Raw genomic sequence first — 23,171 nt, 5'->3', positions numbered from 1 at the left:
GACTGGCCAGTATATAAAGCACCAAGAAAAAAAATGGCTGAAAGACACTTAAGGAAATGTTCAACATCCTTAGTCAGCAGAGAAATGCAAATCAAAACAACTCTGAGATTCCATCTTACACCTGTAAGAATGGCCAAGATCAAAAACACTGATGACAACTTATGCTGGAGAGGTTGTGGGGGGAAGGGAACACTCCTGCATTGCTGGTGGGAACTCAAGCTGATACAACCCCTTTGGATGTCAGTGTGCCGATTTCTCAGAAAATTAGGAAACAACCTTCCTCAAGACCCAATAATACCACTTTTGGGTATATATCCAAAGGATGCTCAATCGTGCCACAAGGACATGTGCTCAACCATGTTCATAGGAGCTTTGTTTGTCATAGCCAGAACCTGTAAACAACCTAAATGCCCCTCGACAGAAGAGAGGATACGAAAAATGTGGTACATTTACACAATGGAGTACTACAACATCTTGAATTTTGCAGGAAAATGGATGGAGCTAGAAAACATCATTTTGAGTGAGGTAACCCAGACACAGAAAGACAATTATCACATGTACTCACTCATAGGTGGGTTTTAAACATAAAGCTAAGAAAGCCAGCCTACAAACCACAATCCCAGAGAATTTAGACAACAATGCGGACACTAAAGGAGACTTACATAGATCTAATCTACATGGGAAGTGGAAAGTAGAAAAAGACAAGATCTGAGTAAATTGGGAGCATGGGGACCTTGAGGGAGGATTGAAGGAGGAGGGGTGAGGTAGGGAGAGGAGCAGAGAAAAATCTAGAGCTCAATAAATATCAATAAAAATTGTATAAAAAAATTGTGTTTGTCTGCATGTATGCAAGTTCACCATGTGTGTACCCAGTGGCTGTAAGGGTCAAAAGAGGATCAGATCCTCTGGAATTGGAATTATATAGATCGTTGTGAACTGTCGTGTGGGTTTGGGAACTGAACCTGGTTCCTCTGCCTTAATCTTCTTCCAGAATTTTAATACCTCCCACTCCTACACCCCCCCCACCACCCCCGGTTAGCTAATGGCTTTCTAATTTCACTCAATCAAATCATCCGGGCAGGCGGACCTGGTGAATCCATGTCTAGCGGGCACCTAGGTCTACGTGCACTGGCCGCCAACCCTTCTAGGCGCACAGTTTCGGCTCCAGCGGCGCCCCCCTTTGCTCCGCGCAGCCTTGCGCTTTTTGTTCCACCAATTTTGCGGCGACAGGTAAAGTTACAGGTTCTCCTAGCATTGGCTGACAGCTCAGGGAAGGTGGGCTCTCGAGACGCGGTACGAGGCCAGTAGCAGCCTATCGGAACCCCACATCCCGAGTGTCGCGCTCTTTGTGGAGGCCGGTTAGACGTAGTGGTTGCAGGGCGGCCACTTAACTGTCCCCCAGCTCCGCCTCACGGCCACATGGCCCAACACAGCCAATCAGCCACTCAGGGGCGGAGGCCCCGTGCGACTCGCGGATTGGCCGGAGCGAGGCGCGCAGCCAATGCTGATACCATGGGCCTTAAGGCTCCGCCCCCTGCGGAGACTTGGGGCCGCTCTTGCTTGGGGTGACTGGACCGGCTGGCGATCAAGGGATGGACTCGGTGAGGAAAAGCGCGCGGGGCCGCGCGGAGAGCCTACCCGAAAGGTGCGTTCTTCCCTCCAGGAACTAGGAGCCTGGAGACACCTGGGGGACCACAGTAAGGGACTGGTGAGGCCGATGGGTAGGAATCCGAGGGATACGCAGATGAGTCGGGCCACAGGACCCACAGGAGCCACCGCCGAAGCCGAGAGAAGGGTGTCTGCGGGTGACAGTTGTGCCAGAGTTTTCTCTTTGCCCTCCCGGGTTCCGGCAGCCTTCCCACAGCATGGAGTCTTGGAGGCTGGAGCGGGCAGCCGAATCATACTAATCTGCATTTTAAAGGAATCGCTGCTGTTTAGAGAGTAGGGTAGCCTGGGTGTGGGACAGAGGAGAACTTTGGGGACAATCTATTAAGGCCCAGATGACCGCCCCGAGGGGAAAAGTGAATCTTGGGGTGTGAGCCCAGGAGGCAGCTGGCCGGTGCTGGAGACTGCAGGCTCTTGCTGTCCACAGTGCTGCGGAGACCTCCTCCCCTGGGGCACAAAGGAGCAGGGTGCTGTTAGGCTCTGGTTCAGTCTTCTCCCACCCAGGAACGGGTCATACTCCACCCCCTCTTTTACTCTCACCCCCCATCTCTTTTTCTTTTCTTTTTAAGATTATTTGTTTATTATGTATACAGTGTTCTATCTTCATGTATGCCTGCAGGCCAGAAGAAGGCATCAGATCTCATTATAGATGGTTTGTAAGCCACCATGTGGGGGCTGGGAATTGAACTCTGGACCTCTGGTAGTTACAGGCAGTGCTCTTAACCCCTGAGCCATCTCTCCAGCCCCTTTTCCTCTTTTTCTTTATTTTTTCTTCCCTACCCCTGACAAGGGCCTTGTGCCATAGCCCGACTCTCCCGCCTCCTCCCGCTGGGATTACAGGCTTGCCCTCTCTATTTTTGTTCTCATCTTACGTGCCGGTGCCGAGGATGTAAAATATCTGTCTCTCTTCCAAAACCTGAGCCTCCCTGGATGTGTTGGAACATGCCTATAATCCCAGCACTGGGGACTGAGACAGGAGGATTGTGATTTGGAGGCCAGCCTGGATTGCTCAGTGAGAACCTGGCTCATAAAGGCCCACTCGGGGCTTCAGCCTTCACTAGACATTCATTAAGTAGTTTCACTTTCTCCAGGAAGCAGCCTCACTGCCTCAATGATGAAATGCCAGCTATAAAAATAGTTCAGCCGAGCTACAGCTGGGAGAGCCACAGTCACTCGGCAGACCAGGGGGTGTGCAGCGCTTTGGGGTCTTTACTTACAGGAAGGAACAGGCTTGGGGCACAGGCAAAGCCCTTGCAGCAATGGAAAGTTCACTGATCCCAGGCCCAGGGAGGTCAGCCTCACTTTCCAAAGCCCCAAGGCCTGCAGGGTTAGGTTTAAAGCAAAAACCGAGGATCAAAAGAACCTGTTCTGTTGTCTTCTTTGGCTTAGGGGCGCAGTTGGTTATTGTGTTTGGAATCACAATTGAGTGCATTGGCATGAGCACTGTTTAGATTTTTAAATCTTGTGAAATAATTACTGTTTTCAGGCCTGCTAGCTCATCATAGAGCCCTCTGAACATCTGTGATCCTGGTAAGAACACAAGCAGATAACCCTTCTTAGGGTCTCTGGGGCTCAGCACTTGGTGTCATCCTAGGAATGAAGCCCCTGCTGTGTGGCAGTCTTGTTAGGGTTCCGAGGACAAAGCCAGCCTGTTCCTGGAGCTACTCTTCTCTGGATCCCTGGGGATGACACTAAGCACACGTGACTCTTGAGTCAGATGATGAATGGGGCTGCAGGGGAAGTGGGGAGCACAGAGAGAGAGAGAGCCAAGCTGGGGCATGTGGTGGCTTCAAACAAAACAGTGGAGCCCCACGCAAGCAGATACATTGAAGCAAAGACTTGAAAAAGTTTAGGTAGCGTGGGGAGCAGGGCAAAGAAAGTGCAAGCCTGTCACGGGGAGAGGTTGCCTGGTGAATGCCAAGAAGAAGCGGGAAAGCCAGAGGGCGTGGCTCTTAGAGGCCATTCCAGAAGCTCAAGGCTAGGAGTCAGCAGGAAACCCCCAGGGGAATGTGCTGGGGTGAGGTCTCGCATTAGTGTGGGCCAGGCACTAAGTGCTCCACCTGGGCCTTCACCTGGATGTAGAGGACCCGGCTGTGAGCCCCCAGAGGGCTGCTGCCCACACCCTGCCTCCCTTCCCTTTCTTCCAGGAAGGTTTACATGGACTACAACGCCACCACACCTCTGGAGCCCGCAGTCGTCCAGGCTGTGACAGAGGCCATGAGAGAAGCCTGGGGCAACCCCAGCAGCTCCTACGAAGCAGGTAATTCTAGAGGGATCCAAGGCAACAAAGGGAGCCAGAGCGCGCTTAGACTTTCTTTTTTTTTCCTTTGACGTTATAGACCATATTTTCTGATGTGTAGAGGGACATTATAGGAAATGCAGGTACTACGCTGCCTGCATTGCTTGACAGAATTCCCAGGAGTTTTGTTAAAGTACACTTTTAAAACACAAGCAAAAGCCGGGTGTGGTGGCACACACCTTATTTCCCAGCACCCAGGAGGGGGTGGCAGGCGGATCTCTGTGAGTTCAAGGCCAACCTGGTCCCTAGAGTGAGTTCTAGGACAGCCTCCAAAGCTACAGAGAAACCCTGTCTGGAAAAACCAAACAAACAAACAAAAACTGAAGCAAAATAATTACATTATAATCTTTAAATATACAAATGTCACTAAAGTCTGCATGTGTTCTGTGTAAATCAGCACCATGTTACAATAATATACCTAATCTGGTTCTCGTTTGCTTAATTTGGTTTTATTTATTTGGTTATTTATTTATTTTTCTTTTTTTTCTGAGAAAAGGTTTCTCTGGAGATCAGACTGGCCTCAAACTCACCAAGATCCACCTGTCTCTGCCTCCCGAGTGCTGGGATTAAAGGCGCGCGCTGCCGTCACCACCTGGCCCCTATCTGATTCTTAAGCCTTCTGTCCCTGTATGATACTCAGGCTGTGAACCACACACCTGATTGTTTTTTACCCTCGTTCATTCATGTGTGCATTCCACACTGCACATTCTGATGGCACAGGACAAGTTGCTTGAGTTGGCTCGTTCTTCCCAAGATGAGACATACCTTGAGCAGCCATTGCTGAGTGTATCTTGAGCTTGCTGTCACCACAATGACTATAACCTTTCAGGCTTTAACCCCTGAAACACTCCCCTCATGAATATCTCACTGAGGTCTGTTTATAAGCCTGTGCCTCTCAAACCCCTTCCACACAGCTAGCGGTCTATCGTATCCCTGAGCATTTTGCTAACGTGCTTTTAGCCGTCAAGGCAGCATGTGTGTCTTGACCTTTTTCACGAAGGAAAGTTGCAGGGCTTAGGAGTGCTTAGTGGATGAAGCGCCTGCTGCGCAAGTCTGAAGATCTGAGTTTTGATCCACAGAACCTGGGTGAAAACCAGGCTGGTGTGGCAAGCTGCCCGTAATCCCAGCACTCAGGAGGCATGGACGGGACACGCCCACTAGCTAGACTAGCTGAGTCTGCAGGCTCCAGACCCTGCCCCGGGTTCAGCAGGAGACCCTAAGTCAAACAGACAGCACCAAGGAAGACACTTAACCTCTGGCTCCCACACATGTGCACCCGCACACGTGAGAGCATGCATGCATAGCACACACACGCAAACACGTGCACAGTCACGCAAAGTAAAGTAAAATAAATGTGAAAAGAGTAAAGGCAGAAAAGGAAAGTTTGAATTTGCTAAGGTTGTATAAACTCCATTCTTTCTAGTTTGCTTTTGTAATATACAGTTTTAGATTTGAAGTTTTGGACAATAATTTGCGTCAGGCCAGTAGAGAGAGGACAACATTCCACAAGATTTTACAGACTTGGAGGCCGATGCCTTGTCTTCCTGGTTAATGTTTATCAGTGGCGATGGCAAGGGCCCTGCACCCAGCCCTGCCTGTGCTGTGGATTAGGGGGCCTAAGAGGAGCCACATTAATGGTGCTTGATTAGGGTCTGATTGCCATCTAGGGGACTTCAGATGACCCATGCCAGCTAACTCTGCCACACAGGTAATCCGGCTCCGGTTCGTACTAATGCTGTGTTTCTTCTCTGGGCTTTTAGTGGGTTTTGTACCAATGCTTATTAAAAGCTCAACAGCAGGTGGCTGGAGAGATGGCTCAGGAATAGAGCACTGGCTGCTCTTCTAGAAGTCCTGAGTTCAATTCCCAGCAACCACATGGTGCCTCACAACCATCTTGTAATAAGATCTGGTGTCCTCTTCTGTACTGCAGGATACATGAAGGAAGAAACCTATATACATAATAAATAAAAATCTTAAAAAAAAAAAAAAGCTCAACAGCAACTCGGTGACACAGACTCCCAAGTCAGATGCTGGCCACTCATTAACTTATCTGTTGACTCATTTCAGGACCTGTGTCACCTGTGCTATAGCCACACTTCTGATAGGATAACTGATCTGATTCAAGAAGATGGGGGTCGGGAGAGCAGGGGAGTTGGGCGAGCAGTTTGGAAACTCTTCCTGTCCCGAGTGATGTCCCCGCTGCTTTCTGTTGACATTTGAGTAGAAATGCCCAAAAGAGAAAGAAAAGAAAACTGAAGATCATTCATGACAGGTTTTTGTCTGTTAGTTTCCGAGATAGGGCTTCTCTGTGTAGAGCTAGTTGTCCTGGAACTCACTTTGTAGACCAGGCTGGCCTCGAACTCACAGAGATCCGCCTGCCCTCACCACCACACCCACACCCCATCTGGGATTAAAGGCGTGCACCACTACCAAGATGTTTCACAGTACTAGGTTTTAAAACCTAGAAGAGCGTGTACTGAGGCTCCGTGGGAAGAGCGTGAGTGCTCCAGATGTATCCTGGCCTGACTGGTAACAGCCAACAGCAGCCGGAAGTGAACTGGGGAAGTGGGGAGGTGTTTGGGCCAAAATGGCTGTATAGCATGGGGAAGCTGCCATGGACCCAGCATCAAATTTGGGAACCACTGGTGTGGAACTGGGCAGCAGCTAGGACACCTTATTGAAGGCAAATGCCCTCAGTCTCCCCCTTGTGTCTCCCACGGCTGGCCTGCAGTGTGAGAGAAGGCCCTGACTGGCTTGGTGTGTGAAGTCTCAAGTTGGTTTTGCTTACCTCCATTGTCCTGCACCTCCTCTCCTGGTCCCATCTTGAATAGGAAGGTGGGCAGTGAGCTAGAGTCACGCTTCTAGCATCCAGTGCGAGCGAAAGCACAGCTGTGCCAGAAGAGCTCACAGCTTCGTCACTCCCAACCTGGCTGTCCTAGGCTCTCACTGAGCTCCTGAAGTCTCAGTGGTGGCCACTGGCTTGCTAAGTCTCAGTGTGGCCCCTCTGCTGAGGCCCTGCCAGGGGGTAGGAAACACATCTAGAGGGATGTGTTTCCCTCTAGAATGGCCCCAGTTCTCAGCTCCCCTGTGTGTGGTCACCCTGCTATACATGGAATTGATAGTAATGAACTTGTTGTTCTTTTGTCTCTCCTCAAGGTAGGAAGGCCAAGGACATTATAAACACAGCTCGGGCGAGCCTGGCCAAGATGATAGGGGGGAAGCCTCAGGACATTGTCTTCACTTCCGGGGGCACCGAGGTAAAGTTGCAATCCCTGCTCACTGAGCTTTAAGGCACAGTGGAGTATGGGAGGGGTTTGCTCTTGTCATATTAGAATCAGCAATGCTCGACTTTCTCTCTCATATTGCTCCAGGACTCTCCTGCCATTTCCTAGGTTGTTTGTACGACAGAGTTTGAGGTTTCACCCGTCCCAAAGGAACTCATTCTTAAGCTTATAGAATGTACTGGAAAGAATCCTGGAAAGAAGCCACTGCAAGGGGCAGGGACAGTAGCTGGCTGTGGATCACAGTTTGTGTCAGCCATAGCAGGTTTTAGATTAAAAATGAATTGGGTTTTTTGATGCCAGCGATGAGCTTTTGCCAGGCCATAAAACAAAACAAAATAAAACGTCCACTACTAAGGAAACAAATGGAGGAGAAAAGAATGGGTGACCCCTCCCAGGGAGGTTAGAGATGTTACCTGCTACCTTTAAGACCTTCTGAGTAAGAGGCAGTACACACACTTGCAGACTAGGGGATGTGGGCTCTTCTCAAAGCGATCTGTAGACCCCGCGCAGCCTCCGTCAAAATCCTGACACCCATCAGTGGACTGTCCCAAACTAGCTTCTATGGAAACCGAGAATCAAAACTGGTGGAAGACTGGATAGTCTCCAGACCGAGTCTGTGAGAGCTCTGGAAACGAGGCAGACGCATTTGGCAAGGACAGGCAGCTGGTCAGAAACAGTGTGCCAGTGCAGACTGGCACTTGCCCCATGACTAGGGCCACACACCCTGCCTGCTCAGCACAGGCTTGGACAGTGGTCATTGGCACAATAGTAGGGTGTAAGATTGTCATGTGACCGAGGGGGCAGTGCGTGGAACTAAAGAACATGTGACTGTAGAGAACTCTTCCAGACTGCTCAGTCGCAGGGACCAGGCGATGACTTCCGCTTTCAGCGTACAGAGACAGGCTTGAGAAGTGACATTGGAGAGCTTCCAGCTGCTGCCTCAGCCCCCTGCCATATCTGGCAGTGCAGGGTTTCTCAGTGCAGATAGATGCTTGGGGAGCCAAGACAGGAGGATCACGAACCTGAGCCCAAACTAAACAGAAAGACAGTGAATTCTGTCACAACAAAAGTCACAAATGAACTTTGAATCATCCAAGAACACCCTGAGCAAAGAGAAGGGGCAGCAGGGAAAGGTGTTTATCACACAGCTGATGAGTGACAGGTGCCTGGGACAGTTGGGGACTCGTATAACTTACTCACAGGCAGATAGTACAGTCAGCAAATGGGTCAGAGATTTGAACACACACAGCACAAGAGAAGCCTACGGCTTTGTCTTGACAGCCATTCGGGGACTCAAGTGACCAGTGCAGAAGTGTGAACAGCAGAACGCTCCTGCAACTAGCAGCCACTTCACACCGGGGGCCACTGTGCCCAGTCAGCCACCGGCAGCCAGCTCACACCAGGGAGGGGCCACTGTGCCCAGGCTTCAGCCACCGGCAGCCAGCTCACACCAGGGAGGGGCCACTGTGCCCAGGCTTCAGCCACTGCAGCCAGCTCACACCGGGGCCACTGTGCCAAATGTTCCCAGAGCATGCTGCCATCTCGAGTGGAAGTTGAAAGTTACTGTGAGACATTCGCCCACTGAGATCAAACTGCACGCCTTGTTAGACTGCCATTCCACACAAAGGTTAACAGCCCGGGAAACTGAGGCAGTGTACAAGGATTCAGAAAGCATTCTTGGTAGTTTAGCCCAAATCTGGGGAGCCTAGCCTCTTCCAGAGCTACATCCCCTAAATGTTGATCACTGGCCTAATGTACCCCAGAACTGGACAGGTGGTGGTTGAGAAAAGAAAGTCACAGGGGCACTGAGTGTGTCGTTAGGCCCCTGGATTCCCTGCATGTCACTGCCATCCCACCCTGTCCTGCTGCCCAGTGGGGTCTCCTGGCCTTGATCTGGGGCCAGGTACTGTGCAATGACATGAGCTCGGAAGGCAGAGGTAAATTTTAATTTTAATTTGACTTTTGATTTTTACTTTTTTTCTTTCATCTTGTTTCTGTTTGTGCAATGTCTCCTCCAGTTTGTCTTTCTCCCACCAGGCGGGGAATTCCCCTTCCTGACGGGTTTGTCTAAGATGAAGGTTTGTGCTTACTAAGAAAACAGGCACACTTGAAGTGAGTTCTAGCGTATTTGGAGTTTGGAAACTCTCCGAAGGTACAGGCCTGTCAGGAGGTTGGTGCTCTGGCCTTTTCCTTTTGAGTCAGGCACAAAAGACAGAGAGGCTCACTGTCTCCACTGGGAGCTTTAGTGAAGGCTCTCTCTGCTCTCGCCTCCACTGGGGCTCTGGTGAAGGCTCTCTCTCTCTGTTATGTCTCCACAGTCGAATAATTTAGTAATCCAATCTATGGTGAGATACTTCCATGACCAGCAGACCCTGAAGAGGCACGAGATTGACCAACACAGCCCTGAGGAGGGGGCCAGGCCCCATTTTATTACTTGCACGGTGGAACACGACTCTATCCGACTGCCCCTGGAGCACCTCATGGAAGAGCAGATGGCGGGTGAGTGGCCATGGGGACTGGCCTAGTCCTCAGTGAGGAGGACAGAGAGGCTGCACAGAGCCCGGCTCACTCCTCCTATGGATGAGAAGTACTCTGATCTGGTGTGCACCACATTTGATGGGCCCATTCAGAAGCTGACGGCTGGCCGTTTGCTCGCAGCTAACGTGAAGAACGCTGCCACAAGCTACTCTGTGGGAGTGGGTGTGTGGGTGGTTCCTGTTCAGGGGCTTACGCCTAGGGGCAGAATTCCTGGGCCACACAGAAAAGGAATTTGACAGATTCTCGGGTAGACGCGATCAGCCTTAACCTTTGCTTTCCAGCGTCGCCATCTGACACCACCACTGGCGATCTCCCGTCCCTGTCAGAGCTTCTGTCTCTTCTGTCATCATTGTCACGGACTCTGCCTCTGTGGGGTTCTGGTGCCTAGCATCTTCTCATGTTGTCTGGCTCTTGGTGTAGGAATGTCTGTTTGTGTTCTTGTTTTTGGGCTTTCCTTTTGGTGTTTAGTGTTTACCAGAGATTGATAGCACGCCAGTGCTCCGCCCTAATGGGTGCCTCTGTCCCCTTGCCCTGATTTTTATTGGAGTACCTATCATTTTATTGACTTACAGGAATTATGCATACGTTTGACACAAATCAACAGTTTTGATGAAGTCAAATTGTTTTGCTTTTATTTCTGTTTTGTCTCTGTGTCATATCCAAGAAGACTTCACCCTGCCCCAGAGCATGAAGATTCGTCCTGTTAGGAGGTTTTCAGCTTCGGTTCTTACAATTAATTAAGTTCGTGGTTCACAGTGAGCCAGGAGGGCTTCGTTTCTTTGTATGAGATTGACATTTTGTTTTCTATTTTGAAAATTTTATTTTATGTGCGGCAGTACAGTCTACATACTAATAACCCTGTAATAGAATGATTTGAGATAGCTTTAGTTAACCCCTTGCTTCCAATCTTTGTGTCCTTGGATCCGATAAATTGCTCAGAGATGGGTGATGACCGTGATTAGTGACAGTCATAAGGCCCACCCAGACATCTTACAGGACCCATCTGTGTGTCCCTCTAGTGTAATGGAAATTGGCTTGGGTATTCCCACAGCATGATAGGGTGATTCTCTCCAAACCCTCAAGCCAGGAATGTCCTTTGGGAGCACCCATCAGCTGTCCCCAGATGGGAACAGAACGGGGAGGCAGCCCCAGCCTCTGGGAGTCGCCTTCAGATGGATTCCTTTGCTGGCTTTCGTCTGCTGTCTGACTGTATCTGGTCCAGGAGCACTGGCCTGCTGTCTGCTGTCTGTCCATCTTTTTGCCACACTAGTTTATAGGAATTAGTTTTTCTGGTGTTATTGTTCTTTTAAATAACTTTCCAAAACATGAGTGAATTTTCCTACAAATTTCTGCTGAAGGAAATTTAATGAATGTGTCTCATGGAAGAACAGGGCATATTGAAGAGGGCTTGACCTACCTTTCTTTCTTTCTTTCTTTCTTTCTTTCTTTCTTTCTTTCTTTCTTTTTGTTTTTTGAGATATGGTTTCTCTGCATAGCCTTACCTGTCCTGGAATGAGCTCTGTAGACCAGGCTGGCCTTGAACTCACAGAGCCCTCCTGCCTCTGTCTCTCAAGTGCTGAGAATAAAGGCATGCCTTTTTGAGGGGGACATGGTTGGTGTCATATCTTGCACACAGTCATGGCAATGCAGAAATCTGTCCCAAGAACCATGGGTTATAAAGGGCTTGCTCAGGCTGACATCCTTGTCCAGGTTCCTCTAAAGAATGTCTGTCTGGCCAGGCGGTGGTAGCATATGCCTTCCCAGCACTCGGGAGGCAGAAGCAGGCGGATCTCTGAGAGTTCGAGGCCAGCCTGGTCTACAAGAGGTTGTTCCAGGACAGGCTTCAAAGCTATAAAGAAACCCTGTATCGGAAAAAAAAAAGAAAGAAAGAAAGAAAGAAAGAAAGAAAGAAAGAAAGAAAGAAAGAAAGAAAGAAAGAAAGAAAGAGGAAAAGAAAAAGAAAGTGTCTGTCTGCTGATGGGACAGCCAGCTATTAGACTCCACTGACTATGGGCAGTGTTTGGCTGGAGTCTATTCCAATTCTCTGTGGAACTTTTGTCATTTGTCCCTGGAAAGTCCACTCTTTGCTATCTCTGCCTGGGTGTGTCTGCTAACGCGCCTCTGAAGATTTTGCCTGTTGCCATGGCTCTGCCAGCCTCCTGCAGCTACTCACCACCTGAGCCCCACAGTTGTGAGGATAGCCTGAGTCCTGAGTTTCTCATTGGCAGCGCCTGAAATTCCTCTTCTAATATTTTCTGAACTTGGATAGCACATTCCTTTTTTAAGAAATATAATTATGGAGTTATTGGCTAACCTTAGGGTATGTGTTTTGTATCTCAGAGGTCACTTTTGTCCCAGTGTCGAAGGTGAGCGGACAGGCAGAGGTTGAGGATGTCCTGGCGGCTGTCCGCCCCACCACGTGCCTCGTGACCATCATGCTGGCTAACAACGAGACTGGCGTCATCATGGTGAGTCAGACCTTTCCTTTGCGAGGAGACCTCGGGGAGAAGGTGCTTGACGTGGGAATTTCCCTGTGCCTCCACTTGGCCTGTTCTTTTCGTGTCCTTGAGTTCTGCGGCTTCACTGGTCTCCTGCCGCTCCTGTAATTCATTCCGCCCCCATCAAATCAGAAGCACACGCTCATTCAGCGGCTTGCCTCTTCCCGCTCCAGCCTGTCCCTGAGATCAGCCGACGAATTAAGGCCCTGAACCAGAGCCGGGCTGCCTCAGGGCTGCCCCGAGTCCTCGTGCACACAGATGCTGCCCAGGCACTGGGGAAGAGGCGAGTGGATGTGGAGGACCTGGGTGTGGACTTCTTGACTATCGTGGGGCACAAGGTATGTGTGCAGGGGCCCCTGCCCTCCTCCTCGACACAGTGGAGTGGAGCCTTCAGCTGCGCTGTCCCTTCCTGCTTAAGTCGCTGTGGTCATCTAGTGAGCTCCAGGTGCCTGTCAAGGACCGGGTGCTGAGATACCATGACAACCACTCAGGAAGGGCTTTGTCCTCAGAACTTTCAGTGCATGTGTCGGACAGGACCGGTGACAGCTAGGATGACGCCTGGCCAGCCAGGACACGGGTGGCAGGACACCCCAACCACAGGGAGCCGAGGGAGGACATAGCGGGCTCTGTGGAGGATTGGAAGGCAGTGGGTTTGGTACACAGAGAGTGCTGGTTGCAGGGGGCTCATCTGCCCATGTGGAGGTCCCCACCAGCATGGAAGAGGTGGGGCCAGGAAACTGTGCCTTCCTTGGTTAAACTATGGCTTCTCAGCAGAAAGGTTTGGTCTTTGTGGCTCTTGAAGGCGCAGTACAGGGACAAGGTCACAGCAAAGACTTTGGCTTTCTGGCAGCTGTGAGAACCAAGAAATTGTGTGTTGTTTGGCAGCATAGTCCTTAGCTAGTCCCTAAAGGCGCACACAAGCTGGCCTGACACCGTGACCCTTAACCCTTTGCCTCATATCACTGGGGGGCATAGAGACATGTATAGAAAAAGCCCTTGGCCGCCTCTTGTTCTAGCCCCTTCCCTTCATAATCCCGTTACACCAGAACATGAGTCCAGCACCTGCCCATTCCTCAGGCTGGGGCTCTGCCCTGCACCTGGGGGTTCCTGTGACTCTGATATACCACGGTGGTGGCAGATAGACAGCCAGGCCACAAGGAACCAGCAGGATGGCGCTCCCCCGAACACTTCTGAACCTCTGACACTCAGACACAAGCGGAACAGGTCACCAAACAGTTCCCACTGAGTAAATGACTGGCTTTCCCTTCTAGTTCTACGGTCCCAGGATTGGTGCTCTGTATGTACGAGGGGTCGGTAAACTTACCCCCCTGTACCCCATGCTGTTTGGAGGTGGACAAGAGCGGAATTTCAGGCCAGGGTAAGGTTGAAAGCCTAACAAGCTTCTGCCCGGCTGGCCACACTACTGTCCCGTTTCTTCGCCGTTTCTGTCACCCCGAATCAGAATTGCTGCTGACTGATTTCTACAGCAGGTCTCTGTCTTGCAGTCTCTCGGGGTGACTCGGAGCACATGATAGGAGTCGTCCTCTCTCATAACTAATTCAGGGTGTTGGATTCCCTACGTGCTGCGGCGCTCTGTTGTTCTCTAAAGTAGCGGCTCAGTAGGTACAAAAGGGGCCGTTTTCCTTTGTGAGAACCCCGGGTCTCCATTGCATAACCCCAAATCCGTGCTAATACCACCTTTGTTAGAATGTCTAAGAAGACGGGGAGACAGAAACAATGCCACGGCGGCTCCCTGGCAAGTGTTCCATACCCAGAACCAGCCTGGAAACAGTGGTAAGGGAAGGCAAGAACTGCCTTGCTCTAAAGCCTGCAGCCAGCCAGCCAATCAAGAAGAAACACTAGGCAGTACCTGCTCTAGGCCATCCACATAGGACAGTGTGCTGTCCCTCCCCAGCAATCACCAAACGGACACTCGGGCTTCCATCCACATGGGCTGTCTGGGCATCCACAGTCCCACAATGGTGTCAGTAGAGACTCTAAAGAGACCCTGGAGTCTCCACCCATCAGTAACAGAACACATCCTCTTTAGATATCAAGAGAATACAGCCCAAGGGAGAACTGTGGCTTCTCCATCCCACCGGCAGCATTTGGGATACACGCTCTTTCCCTGCAGAGCAGAGTCAGAGCGAGCCAGGAAGAGCAGAAAAATTAACCAAGATGCAAAGTCTCATGACATGTGAAAATGGCCAGGTTTCATGCCAAGGACTAGAAAGAGCTGAAAGCAAAGGGAAGAAAACATCAGTGGGTGCCAACCCCAAGAGAAGGACGAGAGACAGCAAACACTGAGATCAGTGAAGCTTGGGCACACTTGGAATGCGCGAACCGGATGGAAGTCGCCATGTGAGGATCCATCCAGAAACTGCAGCAACCCGAGTGGATATGTGGACAGGCTCGCCAACGGGAAAGTGAGAAAAAGGAAAGGAACCTGCACCGGAAGGGAGAATAATAGACAGGAGACCAGGAAAAAGACAGAGCGTCGGGGACCTCTGAAGCCATCAAAAACAGTGTGACATACGTGTCGGTCAACTCCCCACAGAGGAGAAGACAGAGGACAGGGCTTAAAGGGTCACCTGAGGAGATGGTCAGCCCTGCTGGCGCACGCCTTTAAGCCCAGCATTCAAGAAGCTGAGGCAGGTGGATCTTTGTGAGTCTGAGTCCAGCCTGTTCTACATAGTGAGTTCCAGGACAGCCTTCTATATTTCTATATAGAATATATATATATATATTTCTATACAGAATGAGACCCTGTGTTGAAAAAAAATGAACTCCAAAATAATAATAAAAGACCAGTTTCTCAAATTTAAGAAGAGATATAAGCACAGATTCAGAAAGAGAGGGGCGCAAAACAAGCAAAAAGGCAAAAAAAAAAAAAAAAGTCAAATAAACCCAAAGAAATGTATGGCAAGGCATTTCAAAGTGGAATAATGGGAGTCGTGAAAGCAAACAGACAGCATCTGATGCACAAGAGGAAAACACTTTGATTGACATGGCTTTTACATTTGAAGCGATGGAGACCAGAGGAGGGTTGTGCACACAGCTGAGAGAAATTAGAATCCCACACCTGGGAAACAGGTCTTCAGGGCTAAAGAGGAGAGCCAGGTGTTGCCAGATGAGGAGAAACAGAGAAGCTGAGGCCAAATTAAAATGACCGCATAGAGGCAGAGCTTTAGAAAAAGGGACATTCCTATATTTGTTTGTCATTTTTAGACAGGTCTAATGTGGCTCAAGCTAGCCTTGAACTTCTGACCCTCCAGCCCCAACCTCCCAGGCTCTACAGGGTATATTCACCATGCCTGGACTCGATGTCTCGCTTAGCTGGTAAAAGGATAAAATCAATAGGCTGAAAAGTTTATTAACACATAGTTATATATGTATCTTAGTCAGGGTTACTACTGATGAGGCAAAATACCATGACCAAAAGCGAGTTGGGAGGAAAGGGTTCATTTGGCTAACACTTCCATATCCTAGTCCATCACTGAAGGAAATCAGGACAGGAACTCAAGCAGGGCAGGAACCTGGAGGCAGGAGCTGATGCAGAGGCCATGGAGAGGTGCTGCTTACTGGTTTGCTCCCCATGGTTTGCTCAGACTGCTTGTAGAACCCAGGACCACCAGCCTGGTACCACCCACAATGGGCTGAGCCCTCCCCCATCAATCACAAATTAAGAAAATGCCTTACAGCTGGATCTTGTGGAGCATCTTCTCAATGGAGGCTCCCTCCTCTCAGATAACTCTAGTGTGTGTGTATGTTGAGTTAACATAGGACTAGCCAGCACAATATAATATAGTAATATAATACATAGAGTTAATATCCACAGCCTCTGGGAAAAAACTTTACAAAGAGATGAATAGGTATATCCCCAAATTAAAATTTAAAAAGTGTGCAGTAGCTCACAAAAGCAGAGTTTATAAAAACAGGAGAGTCTGGAAGTTATAGCTCAATGGTAGAACACTTGCCTAGAATAGAGCTCATCACAGCATACAGTCGGGAACAGAAAGGAAGAAGAGAGGAATGCATGCATACGCAGTGCTCAGAGAGCTTTCTCCACTCTCCTCTCTCTCATTCTCTCTCTCTCTCTCTGAGACAAGGTTTCTCTGTGTAACAGTTCTGACTGTCCTGGAACTTGCTCTGTAGACCAGGCTGGCCTCGAACTCACAGAGATCCACCTGCCTCTGCCTCCTGAGTGCTGGGATTATAGGCATGCTCCACCACCTCCACACTCAGACAATCCAGGACCCAAATCCAGGGAATGGTGCCGCCCACAGTGGACTGAGTTTTCCCTCATCAATTACATAATGAAGACAATACCTCCCACAGACATGCCCACAGGCCAAGCTGCGCTGCTCAATTCCTCAGTAAGATCGTCTGCCCAGATAATTCTAGATCATGGTTAAGTTGACAATTTAAACAACACAAGAATAAAGAACTCCCCAAACTCAAAAGACAATCAGAAAATGGGCCAAAGACATAATGGGTAACCTCCCCAAGAAGTTAGTCAGCTTCTAGATGTGCAACAAAGTATTCAGATTGGAGGTTTAGGAAAATACAAATTAGAACCCTCCTGTGTCCCTTGCCTGCCAGAGTGGCTGGGATAAAAAATGACAGGGAATACTGGTCAGGATGCAACAATGTCCTCTGGTGATAAACAACCAGCAGACGGCAGCTTTAAAACACACTTAGAAAAGTTTAAGAAAATTTTATTCAACCAAAACTTAAAAAAAAAAATTATTAATAGTCAGGCAGTGGTGGCACACGCCTTTAATCCCAGCACTCGAGAGGTAGAGGCAGGCAGATCTCTGTGATTTTGAGGCCAGCCTGGCTTATAAGAACTAGTTCCGGGACAGACTCCAAAGCTACAGAGAAACCATGTCTCAAAAAAAAAAAAAAAAAAAAAAAGGTAAAATGTTAACATTGTTTTTTCCTTACTCTCTGGGCATATACTCTCTGGGTTGGAAAGGGTCCAGGTGGAATTGTCACTGTGGAGAGCCAGCATGTGGTTCTTGCAAAGGACCATGGCTGTCCAGGCTGTGTGTGCGTGCACACGCACGCTGTGGTCCAAGGCTGCTCCTGAGCACCTACCTGAAGGCCCTCTTTTAGGAAGGACAATGTAAGGCACTTTAGAACAATGGCATGTAGCCCTCTGAGGACATTCACTGACATCACACTATGCATTGTCTCCTGCAGGACCGAGAACACGCCTATGATTGCTGGCCTCGGGAAGGTAAGGCTGGCGGCCTTGGCCAGGTGTCTTGACCCCAGGAGTGCACTGATTAATGAAATCCCAGAGTTTCCTGCGTGAAGCTGGAGAACTAGAGCCAGACTTCTGAGCCCTTGGGAGGTGGGGGCAGGAGGATTGGGAGTTCAGGGGACCTTTGTTCTTGGTGGACCTTTGAGCAGGAAAAAACTAGGCCAGTGAGCCAGCTCTGAGGTAAAGGCCCCCAGCCTGATGACCCAAGTTTGTTCCCTGAAGCCCCTTTGTCCTCTGACCTCCATGTGCGCTGTGTCATATGCAAATGCAAACACACACACACACACACACACACTAAGAGAATACCTTTTAAAGGAAAAAGTCTGAATCTCTTCTAGACGGAGAGATAGCACCCTGGCCTCCCTGCAGGCAGTTGGGCTGGTCCCCTGTTGAACTGCGGGGTGTGAGGCGCCCGGGTCAGGTATGGGACTGTTGGCTTGTCTCCTCTGGAGCCTGAGCTCCGCTCAGTCTTCAGAAACTGGGCTGTGCAAGGGTGGTCACATTGCACCCACAGGACAGAGAGACAGAGAGAGAGACACTGGTGATCCGCTCACTTTCTTTTGATGTAGTCCAGGACCCATGGGGTGGTGCTGCCCACATTCTGGGTTGGTCTTCCCTCCAAAGTTAAACCTCTCTGGAAATACCCTCACCGGCATTCCCACAGTCTGTTGCCATAGTAATTCTAATGCCAGTCTAGTTGATTATGAAAAATAACCACCATTCTTAGCATCCCAAACTGTCCAGGTCCCTCTGCTTTCTCTGTCGTGCCTCCCACTTTCCAGGTCCTTGCTCTCAAGGCTGGGAGACCTCCTGGGGCACCTGTCCTCACCCATGCACCTGAAACAGCAGCTGTGACCGTCTCCTCCTCTAGTGCCAAGGTGTCTCTTGTCTATTTTCAAGGCCCACAGCACTAGACGAGGTAGTTCTTGTCCTTTGTTGGGCATCTGCCATGATTTCTGTGGGCCTCTTGTGTAGCAGTTAGCATGATCCTAACACGGTACAGCATGTCACCTCAGTCCTTACCAGGCACTTACTTTTTTTTTTTTTTTTTTTTTTTTTTTTTTCTTTCGAGACAGGGTTTCTCTGTAGCTTTGGAGCCTGTCCTGGAACTAGCTCTTGTAGACCAGGCTGGCCTCCAACTCACAGAGATCCACCCGCCTCTGCCTCCCGAGTGCTGGGATTAAAGGCGTGTGGATTAAAGGCGTGCGTCACCCGTCATCCCCAACCCCCAACCCTGGGGCTCAGGCACTTCCATTCTCCTGCCTGGCCGGGGCCTGAGGGCATGACCTTCATCAAGGCAGGCAGCTAGCCAAGAGACACACTGTCTTCCCTGCAGGTAGAAACAACCTACCTATTCTTTGGTGACTACCTCCTTCGGGGGCCTGTGTGGTGTCCTAGTTTTGTCCCTCTGTGGAATGACGGTCTTTAGGGCCTGAGATTCCCTCGGGGATTATTTGCTGTGTTGCCTGTGACACCTGGAGCCGGTAGGGAGCACCTGGTGATCCTGCTGCTCGAGCACCTGGGGCAGCTGCAGAGGCACAGGAGCGGTCATGAAAGTTCTCTGCAGCTGTCTGGTGTCTTGATTCTCACACGTCTGTGTGTCCCCAGGCTGCTGAGCTCGTGAGTGAAAACTGCGAGGCTTATGAGGCCCACATGAGAGACATCCGGGATTACCTGGAGGAGAGACTGGAGGTGAGCGGGACCTGCCCGCGTGGGAGAGTGCCGGCGGCATAGCCGGGACCAGCCACTATCTCCCTCTGAAGGAAACTCTGGGGGAACCTGGAGAAACAGTAGGTCCTGGAGAAAGAAGGAGCAGAACTGGGTGCTGGAAGTTAGCTGGCCTCAGACACCCCAAAGAGGGACCTGGACCAACCAGGAGTGTATCTTTCTTGTAGACACATGGTTGTGTGTGAAGGGTGGATATGTTTAGTGTGTTTACTTGTTCTAGCTTTGGGGTCCATAGCCTATCTGTCCCCATAGCTATTACAACAAAATAAACACAGGCTGAGGTTCTGTTTCCAAAGAAGTCTAGATAGTAAACAGTTGTTGGGAAAGGGTGACTTCAAAGAAATCACTGACCATTTCATGGTGTGTGTGTGGTTTGGTTTTTAGGCTGAATTTGGTAAGAGAATCCACCTGAACAGCAGATTTCCTGGGGTGGAGAGGCTTCCCAACACCTGCAACTTCTCCATCCAAGGGTCCAAGCTTCAAGGTGACTACCAATCTAATCCTGGTCCCTGTGTGTGTTGGGGTCTGAACCTGGACCTGCCCCTGCCCCCAAGTGTTCCCAGAACAGTGCAGTTGATATCTTTAGCAGGCATTTTCCCAGGCGACTGGTGAGCTTGGCTAGGATTGACAGCGGACTACACAGGCCAACCTGTCTTAGAAAAGAAAGTCAGCCCAGGTTAGACAAGCTAGGATTACAAGAGAAGAATGCAGGGGCCGCTGTGGCAGCTGACTGAGGACAAAGTGCAAGCATGTTCAGGAGACATCTTCTCCAGAGCAGTCTGGTGCCCCACCCCTCCCCCCCCCTCCCCGGGCAGGGGGTAACACTCCAGTTCCCTGAGAGCCTCAGGCCAGGGCCCCAAACCTGTGGTTCATTCAGGGGCTTCTGCAGGAAGCTTTTGACTTTTCCCTCTCTTTCTTTCTTTCTTTCTTTCTTTCTTTCTTTCTTTCTTTCTTTTTCTTTTTTTCCTTCTCTCTCTCTATTTTCTTTTCCTTTTCCTTTTTATGTTTGTTTGTTTGTTTTTTGTTTTTGGAGACAGGGTTTCTCTATGGCACTGGCTCCTGGAACTCACTCTGTATAGACCAGGCTGGCCTTTGCCTCTCGAGTGCTAGGATTAAAGGCATGGGTCACCACCAATGCCCAGCAAAGATTTATTTGTTTGTCTATTTGTTTGTTTAAATGTATTTAAGTGCTGTTACATGCTGACTGCCAGCCAGAAGAGGGCATTAGATCCCATTATACAAAGTTGGGAGACACCATGTGGGAGCTGGGAATTGAACCGGGCGTCCTCTAGAAGAGCAGTCGCTGTTCTTAATCACTGAGCTGTCCCGGCTTTTGACTTGGAAGAGGGTGTCATACCTTATCTCCCTGGGTCACAGAGGAGCCTGCTGTCCTGATGGAACACGATGGCAGCTGAAGCAAATTTGCTTGCCCTCCTCACAACCCCTAATGGAGGAAGCCATCTCCGCCTTTGCCAGGGGGCAGCTGTGCCCAGTGATGACCTGTGTTGATTTAAGTGTGGCAGTTCTGGAGTTTTAGGGTTAATCCCGGGCTTGTGAGAAGGAGGCAGTGTGTCCTGGATGAACACAGCAGTAGGGGGTTGACCTCAGTGCTACCTGGCACTACCCCATGAGTAAGACAGTCTGTCAGAGTGCCCGTGAGGTGGGTGGTTAGAATACCGTTTTCTAGTCAGTCTTAGGAGGCAGAAGAGGGTTGGCGTTTCTGTAGCTGGAGGAAAAAGGAAGTCATTTTCCTGGAATTCTGCTTGCACTGAGATTCAGCGGGTGGTGGCAGGGAACCAGACACAGAAGGCTGGTGGGGGGGGGGCATGACCCAAGTCCTGATCTAAGAACATATGCTGTCTTCATAGGATACAGGGTGCTTGCACAGTGCCAGACACTGCTGGCCAGTGTGGGAGCTTCATGCCACTCAGATCATGAAGACCGGTGAGTATTCTCGGCTACACCCAACTCTCAGGGCCTAGTCCCTGAGCTGCAGACCATGGCAGGGGAGATGGGTTCTGCTCCTGCCTGGGAGACGATGCGGGTGCCTGTGGATGGGGGTGGAACTGGGTGAATGGGCTTGGCAGCCAGCACTCAATACTGGATCCAGAACTGGTGGGATGGTACGTGGGCATGTGAAGGGAATACAGAGGGTGCCTTTGCCAGCCAGCAGAGGAGGACAAGGGTCAGGCTTCACGGAAGAGAGAAAGGATCAATGGAGGGCAGACAGTGCCTGGAGTCCAGCACCTGGTGGCCCAGGCTCCAGCAAGAGCAGAGAGACTGAGGCCAGCTGGAGACTGGCAAGTGGGAGGGACAGACGGAAAGGGCACAGGGACTGCCCCAGTGAAGCCCTAGATGGCATTGTTCGGGGAACATCACCATGATCTCAATACAGGAAAGTCCAGGAGCCAGGGCTCAGTGCAGAGCTGAACACAGCTGGTGGGAGGAGGCAGTGTGGTTCCCCATCTGGGTACCAGAGAGAATGGGAGAATTAGTTTCCCACCTTAGCTTAGAGTAGACTTGGAAGAATGTCTGGGGACAAGAGGTGAGTGTCAGCAGGCCATGTAGCTGGGCACTGGGTGGACACAGCACACCCTAAGCTTGAGGATCTGGCTGAGAGGTCAGAGCACAAAGGAGGGCAGGCCCTCAGCAGCAGCCGATAACTGTCCCTCTCCTGCAGGCCATCCCCAGTGCTGCTGAGCTGCGGGATCCCCGTGGATGTGGCCCGAAACGCACTCCGCCTCAGTGTGGGCCGCGGTACCACCAGGGCCGAAGTGGACCTCATTGTGGAGGACCTGAAGCAGGCTGTGGCCCAGCTGGAGAGCTAGCGCTAGGGCTCGCAGCTGCTCTGTCCCTCAGGGGCCAGCTGAACTCTGGCCACTCGATCCATAGGAAACACCCCTAAGCTGTCCCCTCTCAAGAGCTGCAGTCAGACGAATGACCTGCTCGGGCACAGAGGAATGAGGGCTGCCTGTCACACAGAACCCCACTCCAGCCCCATTCTTACAGGCTTAGGACCAACGCCACATAGGACTTCCCCGTCACCTCCTGCCAAAGGCTATGTGGGAACGGAAAGTGTGGGGCAGCCTGTCAGGGACTCCTGGCCCCAGAAATCACTTTGGCCTGAAGATAAAATCCAGTCTCCACTATCATTTAGCTGCTGTCGGGAAAATAGGAAACCTGGTTTTGTCTTCACCCATGGCCTCCCATGTGCTCCCACAGAGCCTCCCCACTGCCGCCCTCCTCTGGCCTCCGGTGTCACTGCCCTTCAGTCTCCCAGGCTGAATGGTCCTCCAGATGAGGCCTCACACCTGGCAGGCCCTTCCTTTTCCCTGGAGGTCACAGTTCACCTGGCCACGTGTTTTCTCCCTTCCTTCTGCTCAGGGATTTAACCAATGTGGCTGACGGGGGCCTAGTGTCTGATCTTAGTCTTGGCCAAAGTGGGAGATGTGATCATTTCTCACTCAACTTTAATTTAATTTTCCTTACAAAGGTTTCTGCCATCTTGAGGATGTGGCGCACATTGTACCAATATTTACATAGGCATATCTTCTTGAATGTTCTTAGCATGTGGGTCTATGGTCCAAAGGATGACACACATGTGGAAATTAAATGAACTAATAAAATATGTCTGAGATGTCTTGGTTTTTTTCTGGTGGTGGTGGGAGATTCTGTTTTGCTGTTCACAAGGCCAATGTATGCTTGTCTGTCTGTCTGAGCAGAAGGGAAGGAGGTTCCTGGTATATGATTGTAAAATGACACCAAGTGCTTGGAAGGGACTTCTGGTAGACTGAGAGAGGTCCCCAGTCAGCATCCACCTGTGACACCAGGGAGAGGCCATGCTAGTCCTCACTTCCCCAACAAGACCATGGGTGGTCCAGATCCCAAGA

At 50.4% G+C, this 23,171-nt stretch overlaps 1 protein-coding gene across 2 annotated transcripts; it reads left to right on the top strand.

Annotated features, from left to right (window-relative positions):
• The first annotated feature begins 1,572 nt into the window (after positions 1–1,572).
• Positions 1,573–22,918, top strand: Scly (selenocysteine lyase). 2 transcript variants are annotated; one of them, XM_005361691.2, is made up of 12 exons: positions 1,573–1,645; positions 3,813–3,925; positions 7,121–7,221; positions 9,567–9,747; positions 12,127–12,254; positions 12,458–12,622; positions 13,556–13,662; positions 17,490–17,526; positions 19,162–19,245; positions 19,666–19,765; positions 21,150–21,225; positions 21,962–22,918. In XM_005361691.2, the coding sequence occupies exons 1-12, from the start codon at positions 1,593–1,595 to the stop codon at positions 22,107–22,109; spliced, it is 1,293 nt and encodes a 430-aa protein (XP_005361748.1). In that variant the 5' UTR covers positions 1,573–1,592; the 3' UTR covers positions 22,110–22,918. The 2 variants fall into 2 exon arrangements, with proteins under 2 accessions (XP_005361748.1, XP_013207206.1); XM_013351752.2 differs by lacking the exon at positions 1,573–1,645 and adding an exon at positions 2,415–3,195.
• Positions 22,919–23,171: the final 253 nt, after the last annotated feature.

The sequence above is a fragment of the Microtus ochrogaster genome, linkage group LG4, assembly GCF_000317375.1.
Source record: "Microtus ochrogaster isolate Prairie Vole_2 linkage group LG4, MicOch1.0, whole genome shotgun sequence".
Lineage (NCBI taxonomy): Eukaryota > Metazoa > Chordata > Mammalia > Rodentia > Cricetidae > Microtus > Microtus ochrogaster.
Note: the sequence above shows the minus strand (reverse complement) of the source record. Positions and strands in the feature narration are given on the sequence as shown.